Genomic DNA, 18,396 nt, shown 5'->3' on the forward strand with positions numbered 1-18,396 from the left:
TACATGTCGTCAAAGATGGATGGTAGGCGGGAGGAAGCGAGATCGGGGTGGGACTATTCTAGCCAATGAGAAGGCAGATACGTGTGTGAACAACAGGCCTGTTTTCATAGAGATAGATAGAGGACTCATAACTTTCTTCTTCTTCATTGGCTGATTGCTCCCAACTCATAGGAAACCCCACCCAGATGACTACTTTAAAATGGTGGAAGCCCTCAATGCAATGGCAAGTATTCTATCTATCTCTATGAAATAAGGCAAATCTCCGATATAAAGTCGTTTTTTTTTCAAAGTTACCGAAATGCCATGTAAAGCCTACATGATGAGATTATTATGGACAAAAGAGCAAGATCATTTGCATTTGTCAAATGGCAGCCAAGCATCGATGATCATGTCACCAGAATAAGACCCTCGATAAAAAAATGTATTTATTTAACCTTTATTTAACCAGGTAAGCCAGTTGAGAACAAGTTCTCATTTACAACTGCGACCTGGCCAAGGTAAAGCAAAGCAGTGCGATAAAAACAACAACACAGAGTTACATATGGGGTAAAACAAAACATAAAGTCAATAACACAATAGAAAATCTATATACAGTGTGTGCAAATGTTATGGAGGTAAGGCAATAAATAGGCCATAGTGCATCAAGCTCATCACCTTGCACTTTCACCAGCCTGTGAAATTCATCATAATTAATTTAATCTGTAGCCTAATAAACTGATCCCCAATCGTAGTGGGAGGATCACACACCATGTCATCGCGTGACTCCAAGTCTACTTCCATATGATGGTTATTATATCAATATTTGCGCATAAAATAGTTTCCACCGCCATTTCTTGCATAATAAATTTGACCGATACAAAAAGATCCCACCATGTGGAACGAACAAACTGTACCGAAACTTCCTGTTTCCATCACAGGGGTTGTGATTTTTTTTTAGGACGGTATGACTTTACTTGCATAAAAAGTGTGGATGGAGACCTCCATATAACAATTCCTCAGTTCGTTGGCAGATTTTGGGCGGAGTAAATAAAACCTCTTGCTTTGCCTCTCTGGCTAGAGGTAGGATGGTGTTAAAGAGCTCTACCAGATTATACTCAACTGTGCGAGTTTTCATTGATGCTCTGTCAATTAGCCTACTAGGTTACCATGTGTACCTGCGTCGGGTTAATATGCCTACTATTTTGGCCAAATAAATTGATTGTTTAAAAAGTGATATCTATATATTTTGTCAACTATTTTCATAATTTTTGCCATCTGTACATTTTGTAAATGCTTAACTCTGGATCCATTCTTCTCAACTTCAGTGTTAAATTCCGAAATGTTTGCACCTGCATCTATGGCAGAGGCAGTACAACGCTCACATTCCACTATTTAATAGGAATGTAATTAGTGTAAGTTTCCAGTTACATGAGTAAAGTCATTCTCTGGCGCCCCTTGCGGCCCAGGACCCTACTACATGCAGTGGAACACACTGCCCACACACCATTAGGAGCCCGCTACAGTGTTACAATCCTTCCTTCCATTTCCTGCAACATTCCGTTTTTATGTTCTTTGAAAGGATACGCCACTTTGTTTCAGCGCCTCGGATAAGACTTTAGCCTGTCTTCTACATTGACACGGACGGCTGGGAGATGGTAAGACGCTTTCTTCTATTATCGATACGTTTACATTTTCCAACGAATGTGAGAAGCCTAGTCGGGGGGCAACTATCCAAATTATTGGGTAATAAGAAGGGCCAAAATCAATTTGAGTTGATTACCAATCAAGCTATATGAAATAAAGCAGCTGTATTTGTTTACTAGGGCTTTTATCCGCTGTTGAAACGGCTAAACACCTGCTCTGGGGTAGAAAATGAAGATTTGACTTAGCAAGAACAATATAGTCATATTTCTTTCACTGGCAGCGAGAGCTACTCCCGAACACATACCAGTCGTTTCCTTGGCTATTCCAAGCCTTTCAGTCGGCTATCTATGCTTCACCTGTAGCCGACGGCTGTGGAGTGTACTCCATTTTCTGAAAGGTAGACGTGCTTCATGGAAAACTAGAGAGAGAAAAGCGAGACCAGTGAGTGAAAGTCGTGACGTCTCACAAAGCAAGGTGCAGCTTTTTTCCCCCAAGTGAGACATCTCTTTGTTGAAGAATGTGTTTATGCCAACTCGGTGCACCGTAGAAACGTTACACAACAATATGTACACTAACCATCTTGCATTTCACCTCTAGAATTAAAGGAGCCGATATGAGGAGGGTCCGTGGCCAGGTACTATTGGGTCGGTTAACTGGGACAGGGATGAAAGGCTGCTGAAAGAAGAAGAAGGAGGAGGTGGAGGTGGTGGTGTGTATGCTGCTGTGTTGAATCCTCTGCTTGGGAGCAAGAAGCGCCTTCCAACATGACTGGGTTCAACCAGCAGAATGTTGAGGAATATTATGAGATGGGAGATGAGCTGGGGAGGTAAGTTATATGCTGTAAATTAACACTACCAACAGTATCTAAGGCTGTACTGTGGTGGTCTGTCTGGTGGAGTGCTTCCTGTGCAACCACAAGATCATAATATTACGTGTGTGTGTTAGATTATGGACCATTGATTATGGTCAGTTATATTATCCAAAGACTGACTGCAACCCCTCTATAGGCTCTCTCTGTCACAATCTCTTAGTTATGCAAAGCATCATTAGTATTATCCTGTCATCTCTGATTGGGGGGTAGATGTTGCAACCAGAGTGATATAATACTGATTATGGGCAGAAAGACGGCAACCTTTCCTTTCATTTCTCTCACAGAATCTCAGAGTTACAAATCCTTATGAAGTTTAATCTGATGGCTAGATGTTCTGGCTGGTTATCGTGTGTAATTCTATGATAAGGCCCACAGAGATCATATTACATTAATAGGGATTCTATATGTAATTCTATGATAAGGCCCACAGAGATCATACTGCATTAATAGGGATTCTATATGTAATTCTATGATAAGGCCCACAGAGATCATACTACATTAATAGTCCAGTGTAGCTCAGTTGGTAGAGCATGGTGCTTGCAACACCAGGGTTGTGGGTTCGATTCCCGCGGGGGAGCAGTATGAAAATATATGCACTCACTAACTGTAAGTCACTCTGGATAAGAGCGTCTGCTAAATGACTAAACTGTAAATGGAATTTATAGGGATTCTATATGTAATTCTATGGTTAGCGTGATTAGACCATAAAAAACTAGGTCCCATACCGGTAAGATATTACATCTACTTTCACCCCTGATTATATCTCACGCCTCCACTCCATATAATGTTATCTGACTGTACTCTCATGATGCCAGCATGCTGCAGGGGCTGAGAGGATGTCATAGAGAGAATGATTCCTGATGCATTACTGGGGTGTGTAGCCTACATTATGTGGGTAGGTAAGGCTACATTTAAGCTTGACTTGGCTTTATCCTTCTCACCATGCTAAGCAAAGAAAGCACCTCCCTGCCTCCGGTCTCCCTGCCTCCGGTCTCCCTGCCTCTCGGTCTCCCTGCCTCCCGGTCTCCCTGCCTCCCGGTCTCCCTGCCTCTCGGTCTCCCCGGTCTCCCTGCCTCCCCGTCTCCCTGCCTCCCCGTCTCCCTGCCTCCCCGTCTCCCTGCCTCCCCGCCTCCCGGTCTCCCTGCCTCCCCGTCTCCCTGCCTCCCTGTCTCCCTGCCTCCCCGTCTCCCTGCCTCCCCGTCTCCCTGCCTCCCGGTCTCCCTGCCTCCCAGTCTCCCTGCCTCCTGATCCCCCAAGTGTCTGGTTGGAATGAGGCCCGTTTGGAGATTGGGGAAATGATCTAAGCAGAGTGGAGTCAGTGGTGCTAGAGTAGCCATGCATGACAAGACCAGTCACCTCACTGTAATGAATGAGTTAGCTTAGCTATCTATGCCCACTCCCAGCCCTGATTTAACCATAGACACTGTAATGAATGAGTTAGCTTGGCTATCTATGCCCACTCCCAGCCCTGATTTAACCATAGACACTGTAATGAATGAGTTAGCTTGGCTATCTATGCCCACTCCCAGCCCTGATTTAACCATAGACACTGTAATGAATGAGTTAGCTTGGCTATCTATGCCCACTCTCAGCCCTGATTTAACCATAGACACTGTAATGAATGAGTTAGCTTGGCTATCTATGCCCACTCCCAGCCCTGATTTAACCATAGACACTGTAATGAATGAGTTAGCTTGGCTATCTATGCCCACTCCCAGCCCTGATTTAACCATAGACACTGTAATGAATGAGTTAGCTTGGCTATCTATGCACTCCCAGCCCTGATTTAACCATAGACACTGTAATGAATGAGTTAGCTTGGCTATCTATGCCCACTCCCAGCCCTGATTTAACCATAGACACTGTAATGAATGAGTTAGCTTGGCTATCTATGCCCACTCCCAGCCCTGATTTAACCATAGACACTGTAATGAATGAGTTAGCTTGGCTATCTATGCCCACTCTCAGCCCTGATTTAACCATAGACACTGTAATGAATGAGTTAGCTTGGCTATCTATGCCCACTCCCAGCCCTGATTTAACCATAGACACTGTAATGAATGAGTTAGCTTGGCTATCTATGCCCACTCCCAGCCCTGATTTAACCATAGACACTGTAATGAATGAGTTAGCTTGGCTATCTATGCACTCCCAGCCCTGATTTAACCATAGACACTGTAATGAATGAGTTAGCTTGGTAATCTATGCCCACTCCCAGCCCTGATTTAACCATAGACACTGTAATGAATGAGTTAGCTTGGCTATCTATGCCCACTCCCAGCCCTGATTTAACCATAGACACTGTAATGAATGAGTTAGCTTAGCTATCTATGCCCACTCCCAGCCCTGATTTAACCATAGACACTGTAATGAATGAGTTAGCTTGGCTATCTATGCCCACTCCCAGCCCTGATTTAACCATAGACACTGTAATGAATGAGTTAGCTTGGCTATCTATGCCCACTCCCAGCCCTGATTTAACCATAGACACTGTAATGAATGAGTTAGCTTGGCTATCTATGCCCACTCCCAGCCCTGATTTAACCATAGACACTGTAATGAATGAGTTAGCTTGGCTATCTATGCCCACTCCCAGCCCTGATTTAACCATAGACACTGTGCCGAAGGTTCTATACATTTTGTGAAAGCTGGTACGTAGACGTTTCCACTTCACAATCACAGCACTTACAGTTGACCGGGGGCAGCTCTAGCAGGGCAGACATTTTACGAAATGACTTGTTGGAAAGGTGGCATCCTATGACGGTGCCACATTGAAAGTCACTGAGCTCTTTAGTACAGGCCATTCTACTGTCAATGTTTGTCTATGGAGATTGCATGGCTGTGTGCTCGATTTTATACACCTGTCAGCAAAGGGTGTGGCTGAAGTAGCCGAATCCACTAATTTGAAGGGGTGTGTATATATAGTGTACTTCTAGTGGCTACTGGGTTAATCTCAGATACAGTCCGTAACAGAGTGGGGCTGAAGTTTGGTGCGAAGTGATTCACAACATGTGTTGACAAAACCAACATGGAAATTATTTTAAAAAAAATTGTAACAACCTAAGAAGTGTAGGTTAGCAACAACAGCCGTGAAGTGGTAGGCCACACAAGCTCACAGAACGGGACCGCCGAGTGCTGTAGCGCATGAAAATGGTCTGTCCTCAGTTGCAACACTCACTACCGAGTTTCAAACTGCCTCTGGAAGCAACGTCAGCACAATAACTGTTCGTTGGGAGCTTCATGAACTGGGTTTTCATGGCTGAGCAGCCGCACACAAGCCTGAGATCACCATGCGCAATGCCAAGCGTCAGCTGGAGTGGTGTAAAGCTCACCTCCATTGCACTCTGGAGCAGTGGAAATCCGTTCCCTGGAGTGATTAATCACGTTTTACCTTATGGTAGTCCGACGGACGAATCCGGGTTAGGCGGATGCCAGGAGAACGCTACCTGCCCCAATGCATAGTGCCAACTGTAAAGTTTGGTGGAGGAGGAATAATGGTCTGGGGCTGTTTTTCATGGTTCGGGCTAGTTCCCTTAGTTCCAGTGAAGGGAAATATTAACGCTACAGCATACAATGACATTCTAGATGATTCTGTGCTTCCAACTTTGTGGCAACAGTTTGGGGAAGGCCCTTTCCTGTTTCAGCATGACAATGCCCCCGTGCACAAAGTGAGGTCCATACAGAAATGCTTGGTCGAGATCAATGTGGAAGAACTTGACTGGCCTGCAAAGAGCCCTGACCTCGACCCCATTAAACACCTTTGGGATGAATTGGAACGCCGACTGCGAGCCAGGCCTAATCGCCAAACATCAGGTCCCGACCTCGCTAATGCTCTTGTGGCTGAATGGAAGCAAGTCCCCCGCAGCAATGTTCCAACATCTAGTGGAAAGCCTTCCCAGAAGAGTGGAGGCTGTTATAGCAGCAAAGGGGGGACCAACTCCATATTAATGCCCATGATTTTGGAATGAGATGTTTGACGAGCAGGTGTCCACATACTTTTGGTCATGTAGTGTATCTCTGCTGTCTGTACTGATAAAAAGTTGTTGATGTTCCAGAAGTCTGCAAGGCTGCTAAAACCCTGAAAAGACCCGAACTGACTAGCTGAGGCCTTGGCTAATTACTTATCAGAGGGTTTCAAGGTTCTTGTTGGTTCTCTGAGTCTAGGGAGTTCTAGCAGTCAGTTACACATCCTCCTGCTCTGGGGCTGCATCTCAATTATTGCTTCCTCTTCCCAAGGTGTTCACTTGTTCCCTTCTCCGATTTGAAAGGAAATGACTGGTATAAATCATAAATATGGTGGAAACTCCCACAAGCCCATGCCTCAACCAATCCAGTACTGAACGCAGCCCATGCCTCAACCAATCCAGTACTGAACGCAGCCCATGCCTCAACCAATCCAGTACTGAACGCAGCCCATGCCTCAACCAATCCAGTACTGAACGCAGCCCATGCCTCAACCAATCCAGTACTGAACGCAGCCCATGCCTCAACCAATCCAGTACTGAACGCAGCCCATGCCTCAACCAATCCAGTACTGAACGCAGCCCATGCCTCAACCAATCCAGTACTGAACGCAGCCCATGCCTCAACCAATCCAGTACTGAACGCAGCCCATGCCTCAACCAATCCAGTACTGAACGCAGCCCATGCCTCAACCAATCCAGTACTGAACGCAGCCCATGCCTCAACCAATCCAGTACTGAACGCAGCCCATGCCTCAACCAATCCAGTACTGAACGCAGCCCATGCCTCAACCAATCCAGTACTGAACGCAGCCCATGCCTCAACCAATCCAGTACTGAACGAGAGATTATTGGGATGCAGCCCATGCCTCATAAGAACGGTTGTGTAGGAGGGGCCAGATCTTTTGTTCTGCCCCTTTTAGTGGCGTTGAAGCGTTTAATAGCCCCGCGGCGGTGGCGTGCTGCTTGGACCATGTGGTTAAACAGACACACCCACCTTTGAATCCCTGGGTAGGTGGGCAGGGTGGACATGAGGGGGCACTGCCCATTCTCCCAGCTTCTGGACATCAGAACAGAGATCACTAACCTCCCATTTGGATGAAGATTTTCTACTTCAATGAGTTGACAGCTGTTGATGTTGAAGTGGTCGGATGACGCGGATGCTAATCTACAGGTCTGTTTTGCTAGCACAGGCTGGAATATGTTCCGGGATTCATCCAATGGCATTGAGGAGATCCGTCACCAGCTGCTGCTACTCTGTCTATTATCTATGCATAGTCACTTCACCCCTACCTACATGTACAAATTACCTCGACTAACCTGTACCCCCGCATTTTGACTCGGTACCGGTACCCCCTGTATATAGCCTCGTTATTGTTATTTTATTGTGTTACTTTTTTTACTTTAGTTATTTAGTAAATATTTTCTTAACTCTATTTTTCGGCTCCCTGGCGAGTAAATAAACCGTCTTTACCCTCCGTTCTATTGGCCAATCAATGAGCTCCGTTCTATTGGCCAATCAATCACTAGAGAACAAACTGGATGAGCTCCGTTCCAGACTATCCTATCAATCAGTAGAGAACAAACTGGATGAGCTCCGTTCCAGACTATCCTATCAATCAGTAGAGAACAAACTGGATGAGCTCCGTTCCAGACTATCCTATCAATCAGTAGAGAACAAACTGGATGAGCTCCGTTCCAGACTATCCTATCAATCAGTAGAGAACAAACTGGATGAGCTCCGTTCCAGACTATCCTATCAATCAGTAGAGAATAAACTGGATGAGCTCCGTTCCAGACTATCCTATCAATCAGTAGAGAACAAACTGGATGAGCTCCGTTCCAGACTATCCTATCAACGGGACCGGAAGAACTGTAATATTCTATGTTTCTCGGTGTGTGTCTCTTTGTTAATAACAGCTGGTCCGTAATCTCTGTTAAAGTCTCTAGGTTTTCCTCCCCTGAGTTAGAATACCTCATGACCCCACTATCTACCAAGAGACTTCATCTATATTTTTCATAGCTGTCTCTTTACCACCTCAAACCGATGCTGGCACTAAGACCGTACTCAACAAGCTGAATAGGGCCATAAGCAAACAAGAAAATGCACATTGTGTTTCTCGTAGCCAGTGATTTTAACGCAGGAAAACTGAAATCCATCTTACCTAATTTTTACCAGCATGTCACCTGTGTAACTAGAGGTGAAAAAAAAACTCTAGATCACCTTTACTCCACACACAGAGACGCATACAAAGCTTTCCCTCACCCTCCATTTGGCAAATCGGACCATAACTCTATCCTCCTGATTCCTGTTTACAAGCAAAAACTCAAACAGGAAGTACCAGTGACTCGCTCAATACAGAAGTGGTCAGATGAAGCGGAAGCTAAGCTACAGGACTGTTTCTCTACCACAGACTGGAATATGTTCAGGATTCATCTGATGACATTGAGGAGTTTACCGCATCAGTCACAGGCTTCATTAATAAGTGCATCGACGACGTCGTCCCCACAGTGACCGTACGTACCTACCCCAACCAGAAGCCATGGATTACAGGCAACATCCGCACTGAGCTAAAGGGTAGAGCTGCCGCTTTCAAGGAGCGGGACACTAATCTGGACGCTTATAAGAAATCTCTCTATGCCCTCCGACGAACCATCAAACAGTCAAAACATCAATACAGGACTAAGATTGAATCCTACTAAGCTGGGTCTGACACTCGTCGGATGTTGCAGGGCTTGCAAACTATCACCGATTACAAACATTCACAAGGCTGCAAGGCCACGGGGCCAGACTGATTACCAGGGACCTCTCCCTGACCCAGTCTGATTACCAGGGACCTGATTACCAGGGACCTCTCCCTGACCCAGTCTGATTACCAGGGACCTGATTACCAGGGACCTCTCCCCGACCCAGTCTGATTACCAGGGACCTCTCCCTGACCCAGTCTGATTACCAGGGACCTCTCCCTGACCCAGTCTGATTACCAGGGACCTGATTACCAGGGACCTCTCCCTGACCCGGACCTCTCCCTGACCCGGACCTCTCCCCGACCCAGACTGATTACCAGGGACCTCTCCCCGACCCAGTCTGATTACCAGGGACCTGATTACCAGGGACCTCTCCCCGACCCAGTCTGATTACCAGGGACCTCTCCCTGACCCAGTCTGATTACCAGGGACCTCTCCCCGACCCAGTCTGATTACCAGGGACCTCTCCCCGACCCAGTCTGATTACCAGGGACCTCTCCCTGACCCAGTCTGATTACCAGGGACCTCTCCCTGACCCAGTCTGATTACCAGGGACCTCTCCCCGACCCAGTCTGATTACCAGGGACCTCTCCCCGACCCGGACCTCTCCCCGACCCAGTCTGATTACCAGGGACCTCTCCCCGACCCAGTCTGATTACCAGGGACCTCTCCCCGACCCAGTCTGATTACCAGGGACCTCTCCCTGACCCAGTCTGATTACCAGGGACCTGATTACCAGGGACCTCTCCCCGACCCAGTCTGATTACCAGGGACCTCTCCCTGACCCAGTCTGATTACCAGGGACCTCTCCCCGACCCAGTCTGATTACCAGGGACCTCTCCCTGACCCAGTCTGATTACCAGGGACCTCTCCCCGACCCAGTCTGATTACCAGGGACCTCTCCCCGACCCAGTCTGATTACCAGGGACCTCTCCCCGACCCAGTCTGATTACCAGGGACCTCTCCCTGACCCAGTCTGATTACCAGGGACCTCTCCCTGACCCGGACCTCTCCCCGACCCAGTCTGATTACCAGGGACCTGATTACCAGGGACCTCTCCCTGACCCGGACCTCTCCCTGACCCAGTCTGATTACCAGGGACCTCTCCCCGACCCAGTCTGATTACCAGGGACCTCTCCCCGACCCAGTCTGATTACCAGGGACCTGATTACCAGGGACCTCTCCCCGACCCAGTCTGATTACCAGGGACCTCTCCCCGACCCAGTCTGATTACCAGGGACCTCTCCCCGACCCAGTCTGATTACCAGGGACCTCTCCCCGACCCAGTCTGATTACCAGGGACCTCTCCCTGACCCAGTCTGATTACCAGGGACCTCTCCCCGACCCAGTCTGATTACCAGGGACCTGATTACCAGGGACCTCTCCCCGACCCAGTCTGATTACCAGGGACCTCTCCCCGACCCAGTCTGATTACCAGGGACCTCTCCCTGACCCAGTCTGATTACCAGGGACCTCTCCCTGACCCAGTCTGATTACCAGGGACCTCTCCCCGACCCAGTCTGATTACCAGGGACCTCTCCCCGACCCAGTCTGATTACCAGGGACCTCTCCCCGACCCAGTCTGATTACCAGGGACCTCTCCCTGACCCAGTCTGATTACCAGGGACCTCTCCCTGACCCGGACCTCTCCCTGACCCAGTCTGATTACCAGGGACCTCTCCCCGACCCAGTCTGATTACCAGGGACCTGATTACCAGGGACCTCTCCCCGACCCAGTCTGATTACCAGGGACCTCTCCCCGACCCAGTCTGATTACCAGGGACCTCTCCCTGACCCGGACCTCTCCCCGACCCGGACCTCTCCCCGACCCAGTCTGATTACCAGGGACCTCTCCCTGACCCAGTCTGATTACCAGGGACCTCTCCCCGACCCAGTCTGATTACCAGGGACCTGATTACCAGGGACCTCTCCCCGACCCAGTCTGATTACCAGGGACCTCTCCCCGACCCAGTCTGATTACCAGGGACCTCTCCCCGACCCAGTCTGATTACCAGGGACCTCTCCCCGACCCGGACCTCTCCCTGACCCAGTCTGTCATAGCTGCCTTCAGAATGTTTTCACACTCCTTTACTTTTTCAAAGTTTTGTGTTTCAAAGTGGGATTAAAATGGATTGAATTGTTATTTTTGAATAAACGATCTACACAAAATACTCTGTCAAAGTGGAATAATTCTTTTTGTTTTTGTTTTTATCTTTCTTGATTAGAATTATTATTCAACCCCCTGAGTCAATATGAATCACCTTTGGCAGCTGTGAGTCTTATTTCTTAAAGAAGTTCTTCAAGCTCTGTCAAGTTGGTTGTTGATCATTGCTAGACTGCAAATTTCTTGCCATAGATTTTCAAGCAGATTTAAGTCAAAACTGTAACTGGGCCACTCAGGAACATTCACTGTCTTCTTGGTAAGCAACTCCAGTGTAGATTTGGCCTTGTTTTGTAGGTTATTGTCCTGCCGAAAGGTGAATTTGCCTCCCAGTGTCAGTTGGAAGCAGACTGGACCAAGTTGTCCTCAGCTTTGCTCTATTCCGTTTCATTTTATCCACCGATAACATGATGCTTGGAAATATGAAGAGTACAAACACAAGCCTTTGTGTTCAGGCCAAAGTTAATTTCTTTACTACATTGTTTTGCAGTTTTACTTTAGTGCCTTGTTGCAAACAGGATGCATGTTCTGGAAATTGTTTATTCTGTACAGGCTTCCTTCTTTTCACTCTGTCATTTAGGTTAGTATTGTGGAGTAACTACAATGTTGTTGATCCATCCTCAGTTTTCTCCTATCACAGCCATTAAACTCTGTAACTGTTTTAAAGTCCCCATTGGTCTCCTGGTGAAATCCCTGAGTAGTTTCCTTCCTCTCTGGCAAATGAGTTAGGAAGAAGGCTTGTATCTTTGTAGTAACTGGGTGTATTGATACACCATCCAAAGTGTAATTAATAACTTCACCGTGCTCAAAAGGTTATTCAATGTCTGCTTTTAATTTGTACCCATCTACCAATAGGTGCCCTTCTTTGTGAGGCATTGGAAAACCTCCCTGGTCTTTGTGGTTGAATCTGTGTTTGAAATTCACTGCTCGACTGAGGGACCTTACAGATAATTGAATGTGTGGGGTACAGAGATGAGGTAGTCATTCTAAAATCATGTTAAACACTATTATTACACACAGAGTGAGTCCATGCAACTTATTAAGTGACTTGTTAAGCACATTTTTACTCCTGAACTTATTTAGGCTTGCCATAACAAAAGGGTTGAATACTTATTGACTCAAGACATTTCAGCTTTTAATTGTTTATTAATTTGTAAACATTTTTGGAAACGTAATTCCACTTTGACATTATGGGGTATTGTGTGTAGGCCAGTGACAAAATGTGGAAAACGTCAAGGGGTGTGAATACTTTCTGAAGGCACTGTATATGTGTATTAAAGTAGTCAAAAGTTGAGTATTTAGTCCCATATTGCACGCAATGATTACATCAAGCTTGGGACTGTACAAAGTTGTTGGATGCATTTGTTGTTTGCTTTGGATAAGCCTGTATCTTTGTAGTGACTGGGTGTATTGATACACCATCCAAAGTGTAATTAATAACTTCACCGTGCTCAAAGGGATATTCAATGTCTGATTCTTTATTTATTTTTATCCATCTACATTTACAGTTTAGTCATTTAGCAGACACTCTTATCCAGAGCGACTTACAGTTAGTGAGTGCATACATTTTCATACTGCCCCCCCGTGGGAATCTACCAATCAGTGCCCTTCTTTGTGAGGCATTGGAAAACCTCCCTGGTCTTTATGGTTGAATCTGTGTTTGAAATTCACTGCTCGACTGCGACACCTTACAATTATCTGTATGTGTGGGGTACAGAGATGAGGTAGTCATTCAAATCATGTTAAACACTTATTGCACACACATTTGTACTCCTGATCTTACACTGAACAAAAATATAAACACAACATGCAACAATTTCAAAGATTTTACTGAGTTACAGTTCATATAAGGAAATCAGTCAATTGAAATAAATGATTTAGGCCCTAATCTATGGATTTCACCTGACTTGGAATACAGATATGCATCTGTTAGCGAGTAGGGCGTGGATCAGAAAACCAGTCAGTATCTGGTGTGACCACCATTTGCCTCATGCAGCGTGACACATCTCCTTCACATAGAGTTGATCAGGCTGTTGATTGTGGCCCGTGAAATGTTGTCCCACTCCTCTTCAATGGCTGTGAGAAGTTGCTGGATATTGGCGGGAACTGGAACATGCTGTCGTACACGTCGATCCAGAGCATCCCAAACATGCTCAATGGGTGATATGTCTGGTGAATATGCAGGACATGTAAGATTTTTTAAAATGTCAGCTTCCAGGAATTGTGTACAGATCCTTGCGACATGGGTCCGTGCGTTATCATGAGGTGGTGGCGGCTGATGAATGACACGACAACGGGCCTCAGGATCTCATCACGGTATCTCTGTGCATTCAAATTGCTATCGATAAAATGCAATTGTGTTCGTTGTCCGTAGCTTATGCCTGCCCATACCATAACCCCACCGCCACTACGGGGCACTCTGTTCACAACGTTGATATCAGCAAACCGCTCGCACACACGCTGTCTGCCATCTGCCCGGTACAGTTGAAACTGGAATTCATCCGTGAAGAGCACACTTCTCCAGCGTGCCAGTGGCCATCGAAGGTGAGCATTTGTCCACTGAAGTCGGTTACGACGGCGAACTTCAGTCAGGTCAAGACCTTCTTTGGTTGTGCAAACCCACCATTTCATCAGAAGATCCCACAGGTGAAGAAGCTGGATGTGGAGGTCCTGGGCTGGCGTGGTTACATGTGGCCTGCGGTTGTGTGGCCGGTTGGATGTACTGCCAAATTCTCTAAAATGACGTTGGAGGCAGATTTTGGTAGAGAAATAAACATTAAATTATCTGGCAACAGCTCTGGTGGGCATTCCTGCGGTCAGCATGCCAATTGCATCTGTGGCATTGAGTTGTCACAAAACTGCACATTTTATTGGCCTTCCCCAGGTGCACCTTTAATGATTATGCTGTTTAATCAGCTTCTTGATATGCCACAACTGTCAAGTTGCAATGGAGAAGTGCTCACTAACAGGGATATGCAAAACATTTTAGAGAAGTAAGCTTTTTGTATATGTAACATTTCTGGGATCTTTTATTTCAGCTCATGAAACCAACTTTACATGTTGCGTTTTATATTTTTGTTCAGTATATTTAGGCTTGCCATAACAAAGGTGTTGAATACTTATTGACTGAAGACATTTCAGCTTTATTATGAGGTATTGTGTTTAGGGAAGTAATGACAAATCTCAATGTAATCCATTTTCACAACATCATGTGGGAAACAGTCAAGGGGTGTGGCTACTTTCTGAAGGCACGGTTTCAAGCAGACTACCCATAGTTCCTCAAGAACGCCAAGGTAACCTGTCTAAATGACTACTGACCCGTAGCACTCACGTCTGTAGCCATAACATGCTTTGAAAGCCTGGTCATGGCTCACATCAACACCATCATCCCAGACATCCTGGACCCACTCCAATTTGCATACAACAGAGAGGGGGGGGGGGAAGGGGGAGGGGGGAGGGGGGGGACAGTACATTCAGAAAGTATTCAATTAGTTTTTCCCCTCATCAATCTACACACAACACCCCATAATGACAAAGCAAAAACAGGTTTTTAGAAAATATTTTCATTCTTCTTTTAAAAAATCACATTTACATAAGTATTCAGACCCTTTACTCAGTACTTTGTTGAAGCACCTTTGGCAGCGATTACAACCTCGAGTCTTCTTGGATATGACGCTACAATCTTGGCACACCTGTATTTGGGGAGTTTCTCCCATTCTTCTCTGCAGATCCTCTCAAGCTCTGTTAGGTTGGATGGGGAGCGTCGCTGCACAGCTATTTTCAGGTCTCTCCAGAGATGTTTGATCGGGTTCAAGTCTGGGCTCGGGCTGGGCCACTCAAGGACATTCAGAGACTTGTCCCGAAGCCACTCCTGCATTGTCTTGGCTGTCTGCTTAGGGTCGTTGTCCTGTTGGAAGGTGAACCTTCACCCCAGTCTGAGGTCCTGAGAGCTCTGGAGCAGGTTTTCATCAAGGATCTCTCTGTACTTTCCTCCATTTAATATTTCCATCGATCCTGACTAGTCTCCCAGTCCCTGCCGCTGAAAAACATCCCCACAGCATGATGCTGCCACCACCATGCTTCACCATAGGGATGGTGCCAGGTTTCCTCCATACGTGACGCTTGGCATTCAAGCCAAAGAGTTCAATCTTGGTTTCATCAGGCCAGAAAATCTTGTTTCTCATGGTCTGAGAGTCCTTTAGGTGCCTTTTGGCAAACTCCAAGCCGGCTGTCATGTGCCTTTTACTGACGAGTGGCTTCCGTCTGGCCACTCTACCATAAAGGCCTGATTGGTGGAGTGCTGCAGAGATGGTTGTCCTTCTGGAAGGTTCTCCACAGAGGAACTCTGGAGCTCTGTCAGAGTGACCATCGGGTTCTTGGTCACCTCCCTGACCAAGGCCCTTCTCCCTCAATTGCTCAGTCTGGCTGGGTGGCCAGCTCTAGGAAGAGTCTTGGTGGTTCCAAACTTCTTCCATTTAAGAATGATGGAGGCCACTGTGTTCTTGGGGACCTTCAATGCTGCATAAATGTTTTGGTACCCTTCCCAAGATCTGTGTCTCTACACAATCCTGTCTCGGAGCTCTACGGACAATTTATTTTACCTCATGGCTTGGTTTTTGCTCTGACATGCACTGTCAACTGTGTGCCTTTCCAAATGATGTCCAATCAATTGAATTTACAGCAGGTGGACTCCAATCAAGTTGTAGAAACATCTCAAGGATGATCAATGGAGACAGGATTCCCCTGAGCTCAATTTCGAGTCTCATAGCAAAGGGTCTGTATACTTGTGTAAATAAGGTATTTGTTTTTTATTTTAATACATTTGCAAACATTTGTAAAAACAAGTTTTCATTTTGTCATTATGGGGTAGTGTGTGTAGATTTAGGATTATTATAATTTTTTTAACCATTTTTGAATAAGGCTGTAACGTAACAAAATGTGGAAAAAGGGAAGGGGTCTGAATACTTTCCGAATGCACTCTATATTGATAAATGTCACCTTGTCTTGGAGATTTATACAGTTATCAAAACGTCACGTCAAGCCTACACGAAACAGATTTCTAAAATCCCCTATGGGAAAAATGAATGGTGGAAAAACGATTGGAACCATTTCAATGTTTTAACCGCTAGGTTTTATGGGTATTATGACTCATACTGTAGCACTCTATAGTGCCCTCCAAGCTCATCACTAAGCTAAGGACCCTGGGACTGAACACCTCCCTCTACTACTGGATCCTGGACTTCCTGACGGGCCGCCCCCAGGTGGTGAGGGGGCGGCCATATTCTGGTCATAGTGTTGGTCATAGTCCCTGGTCATAGTTTTGGTCATAGTCCCTGGTCATAGTGTTGGTCATAGTCCCTGTCATAGTGTTGGCCATAGTCCCTGGCCATAGTTTTGGTCATAGTCCCTGGTCATAGTGTTGGTCATAGTCCCTGTCATAGTGTTGGCCATAGTCCCTGGCCATAGTCCCTGGTCATAGTGTTGGTGATAGTCCCTGGTCATAGTTTTGGTCATAGTCCCTGGTCATAGTGTTGGTCATAGTCCCTGGTCATAGTGTTGGTCATAGTCCCTGGTCATAGTGTTGGCCATAGTCCCTGGTCATAGTGTTGGTCATAGTGTTGGTCATAGTCCCTGGTCATAGTTTTGGTCATAGTTTTGGTCATAGTCCCTGGCCATAGTCCCTGGTCATAGTCCCTGGTCATAGTTTTGGTCATAGTCCCTGGCCATAGTCCCTGGTCATAGTCCCTGGTCATAGTGTTGGTCATAGTCCCTGGTCATAGTTTTGGTCATAGTTTTGGTCATAGTTTTGGCCATAGTCCCTGGCCATAGTCCCTGGCCATAGTCCCTGGCCATAGTCCCTGGTCATAGTTCCTGGTCATAGTTTCTGGCCATAGTCCCTGGTCATAGGGAATGTGGTGCCATTTGTTATACTGCACTGGTCTGACCATGGTCTGTGTAGAAAGCTGGTATGGCAGTTACTGGCATCGGTACATTAGAGTTGGTATCTATCCACTTTGATTCTAAATAATCGAATGGATTGATCAGAGGAGCTCTTTGTATAAAAGATATTGATGAGTCTGCTCTGTGGGGAGATCACTGCAGCGTCCTCATCAGTCAGCCTATAGCGTCACCATTTAGTATTAACATGATCTCAGTGGTGTGTGTTGGTCTCTGTATTAACATGATCTCAGTGGTGTGTGTTGGTCTCTGTATTAACATGATCTCAGTGGTGTGTGTTGGTCTCTGTATTAACATGATCTCAGTGGTGTGTGTTGGTCTCTGTATTAACATGATCTCAGTGGTGTGTGTTGGTCTCTGTATTAACATGATCTCAGTGGTGTGTGTTGGTCTCTGTATTAACATGATCTCAGTGGTGTGTGTTGGTCTCTGTATTAACATGATCTCAGTGGTGTGTGTTTGCGTTAGCATGTCGCTGTAATATGCTGCGTCAGATCTGCAGCTAGACTGACTGCCTCCGTCTGACTAGCACTAATTGGGCTCCGTGTGTGTGTGTGTGTGTGTGTAAGGGCCCTCCACAGGGTGGTGGTGTACTCGAAGGCCCTTACTGAGCTGAATCTTAAACCCTGAGGGTTTACTGTACTGTACTATACACAGAGATGGACTTCAATGGCAGTGAGTTGGATGGACTTCAATGCTAGAGTGAGTTGGATGGACTTCAATGCTAGAGTGAGTAGGATGTACTTCAGAGTGAGTAGGATGTACTTCAGAGTGAGTAGGATGTACTTCAGAGTGAGTTGGATGTACTGCAGAGTGAGTAGGATGTACTTCAGAGACAGTTAGTTGGATGTACTTCAGTGGCAGAGTGAGTATGATGTACTTCAGAGTGAGTTGGATGTACTTCAGTGGCAGAGTGAGTTGGATGTACTTCAGTGGCAGAGTGAGTAGGATGTACTTCAGTGGCAGAGTGAGTAGGATGTACTTCAGTGGCAGAGTGAGTAGGATGTACTTCAGAGTGAGTAGGATGTACTTTAGAGTGAGTAGGATGTACTTCAGTGGCAGAGTGAGTTGGA

At 46.3% G+C, this 18,396-nt stretch overlaps 1 protein-coding gene across 1 annotated transcript in view; it reads left to right on the forward strand.

Annotated features, from left to right (window-relative positions):
* The first annotated feature begins 1,477 nt into the window (after positions 1-1,477).
* Positions 1,478-18,396, forward strand: part of dapk1 (death-associated protein kinase 1) — a 194,688-nt gene continuing 177,769 nt past the window's right edge. The window contains exons 1-2 of the mRNA XM_084181176.1: positions 1,478-1,634; positions 2,221-2,449. Of these exons, the coding sequence (XP_084037302.1) occupies positions 2,388-2,449 (62 nt within the window). The 5' untranslated portion in view covers positions 1,478-1,634; positions 2,221-2,387. The remainder of the gene's footprint in view (positions 1,635-2,220; positions 2,450-18,396) is intronic.

The sequence above is a fragment of the Coregonus lavaretus genome (genome assembly GCF_964263955.1).
Source record: "Coregonus lavaretus genome assembly, chromosome: 17".
NCBI classification, from domain to species: Eukaryota; Metazoa; Chordata; class Actinopteri; order Salmoniformes; family Salmonidae; genus Coregonus; species Coregonus lavaretus.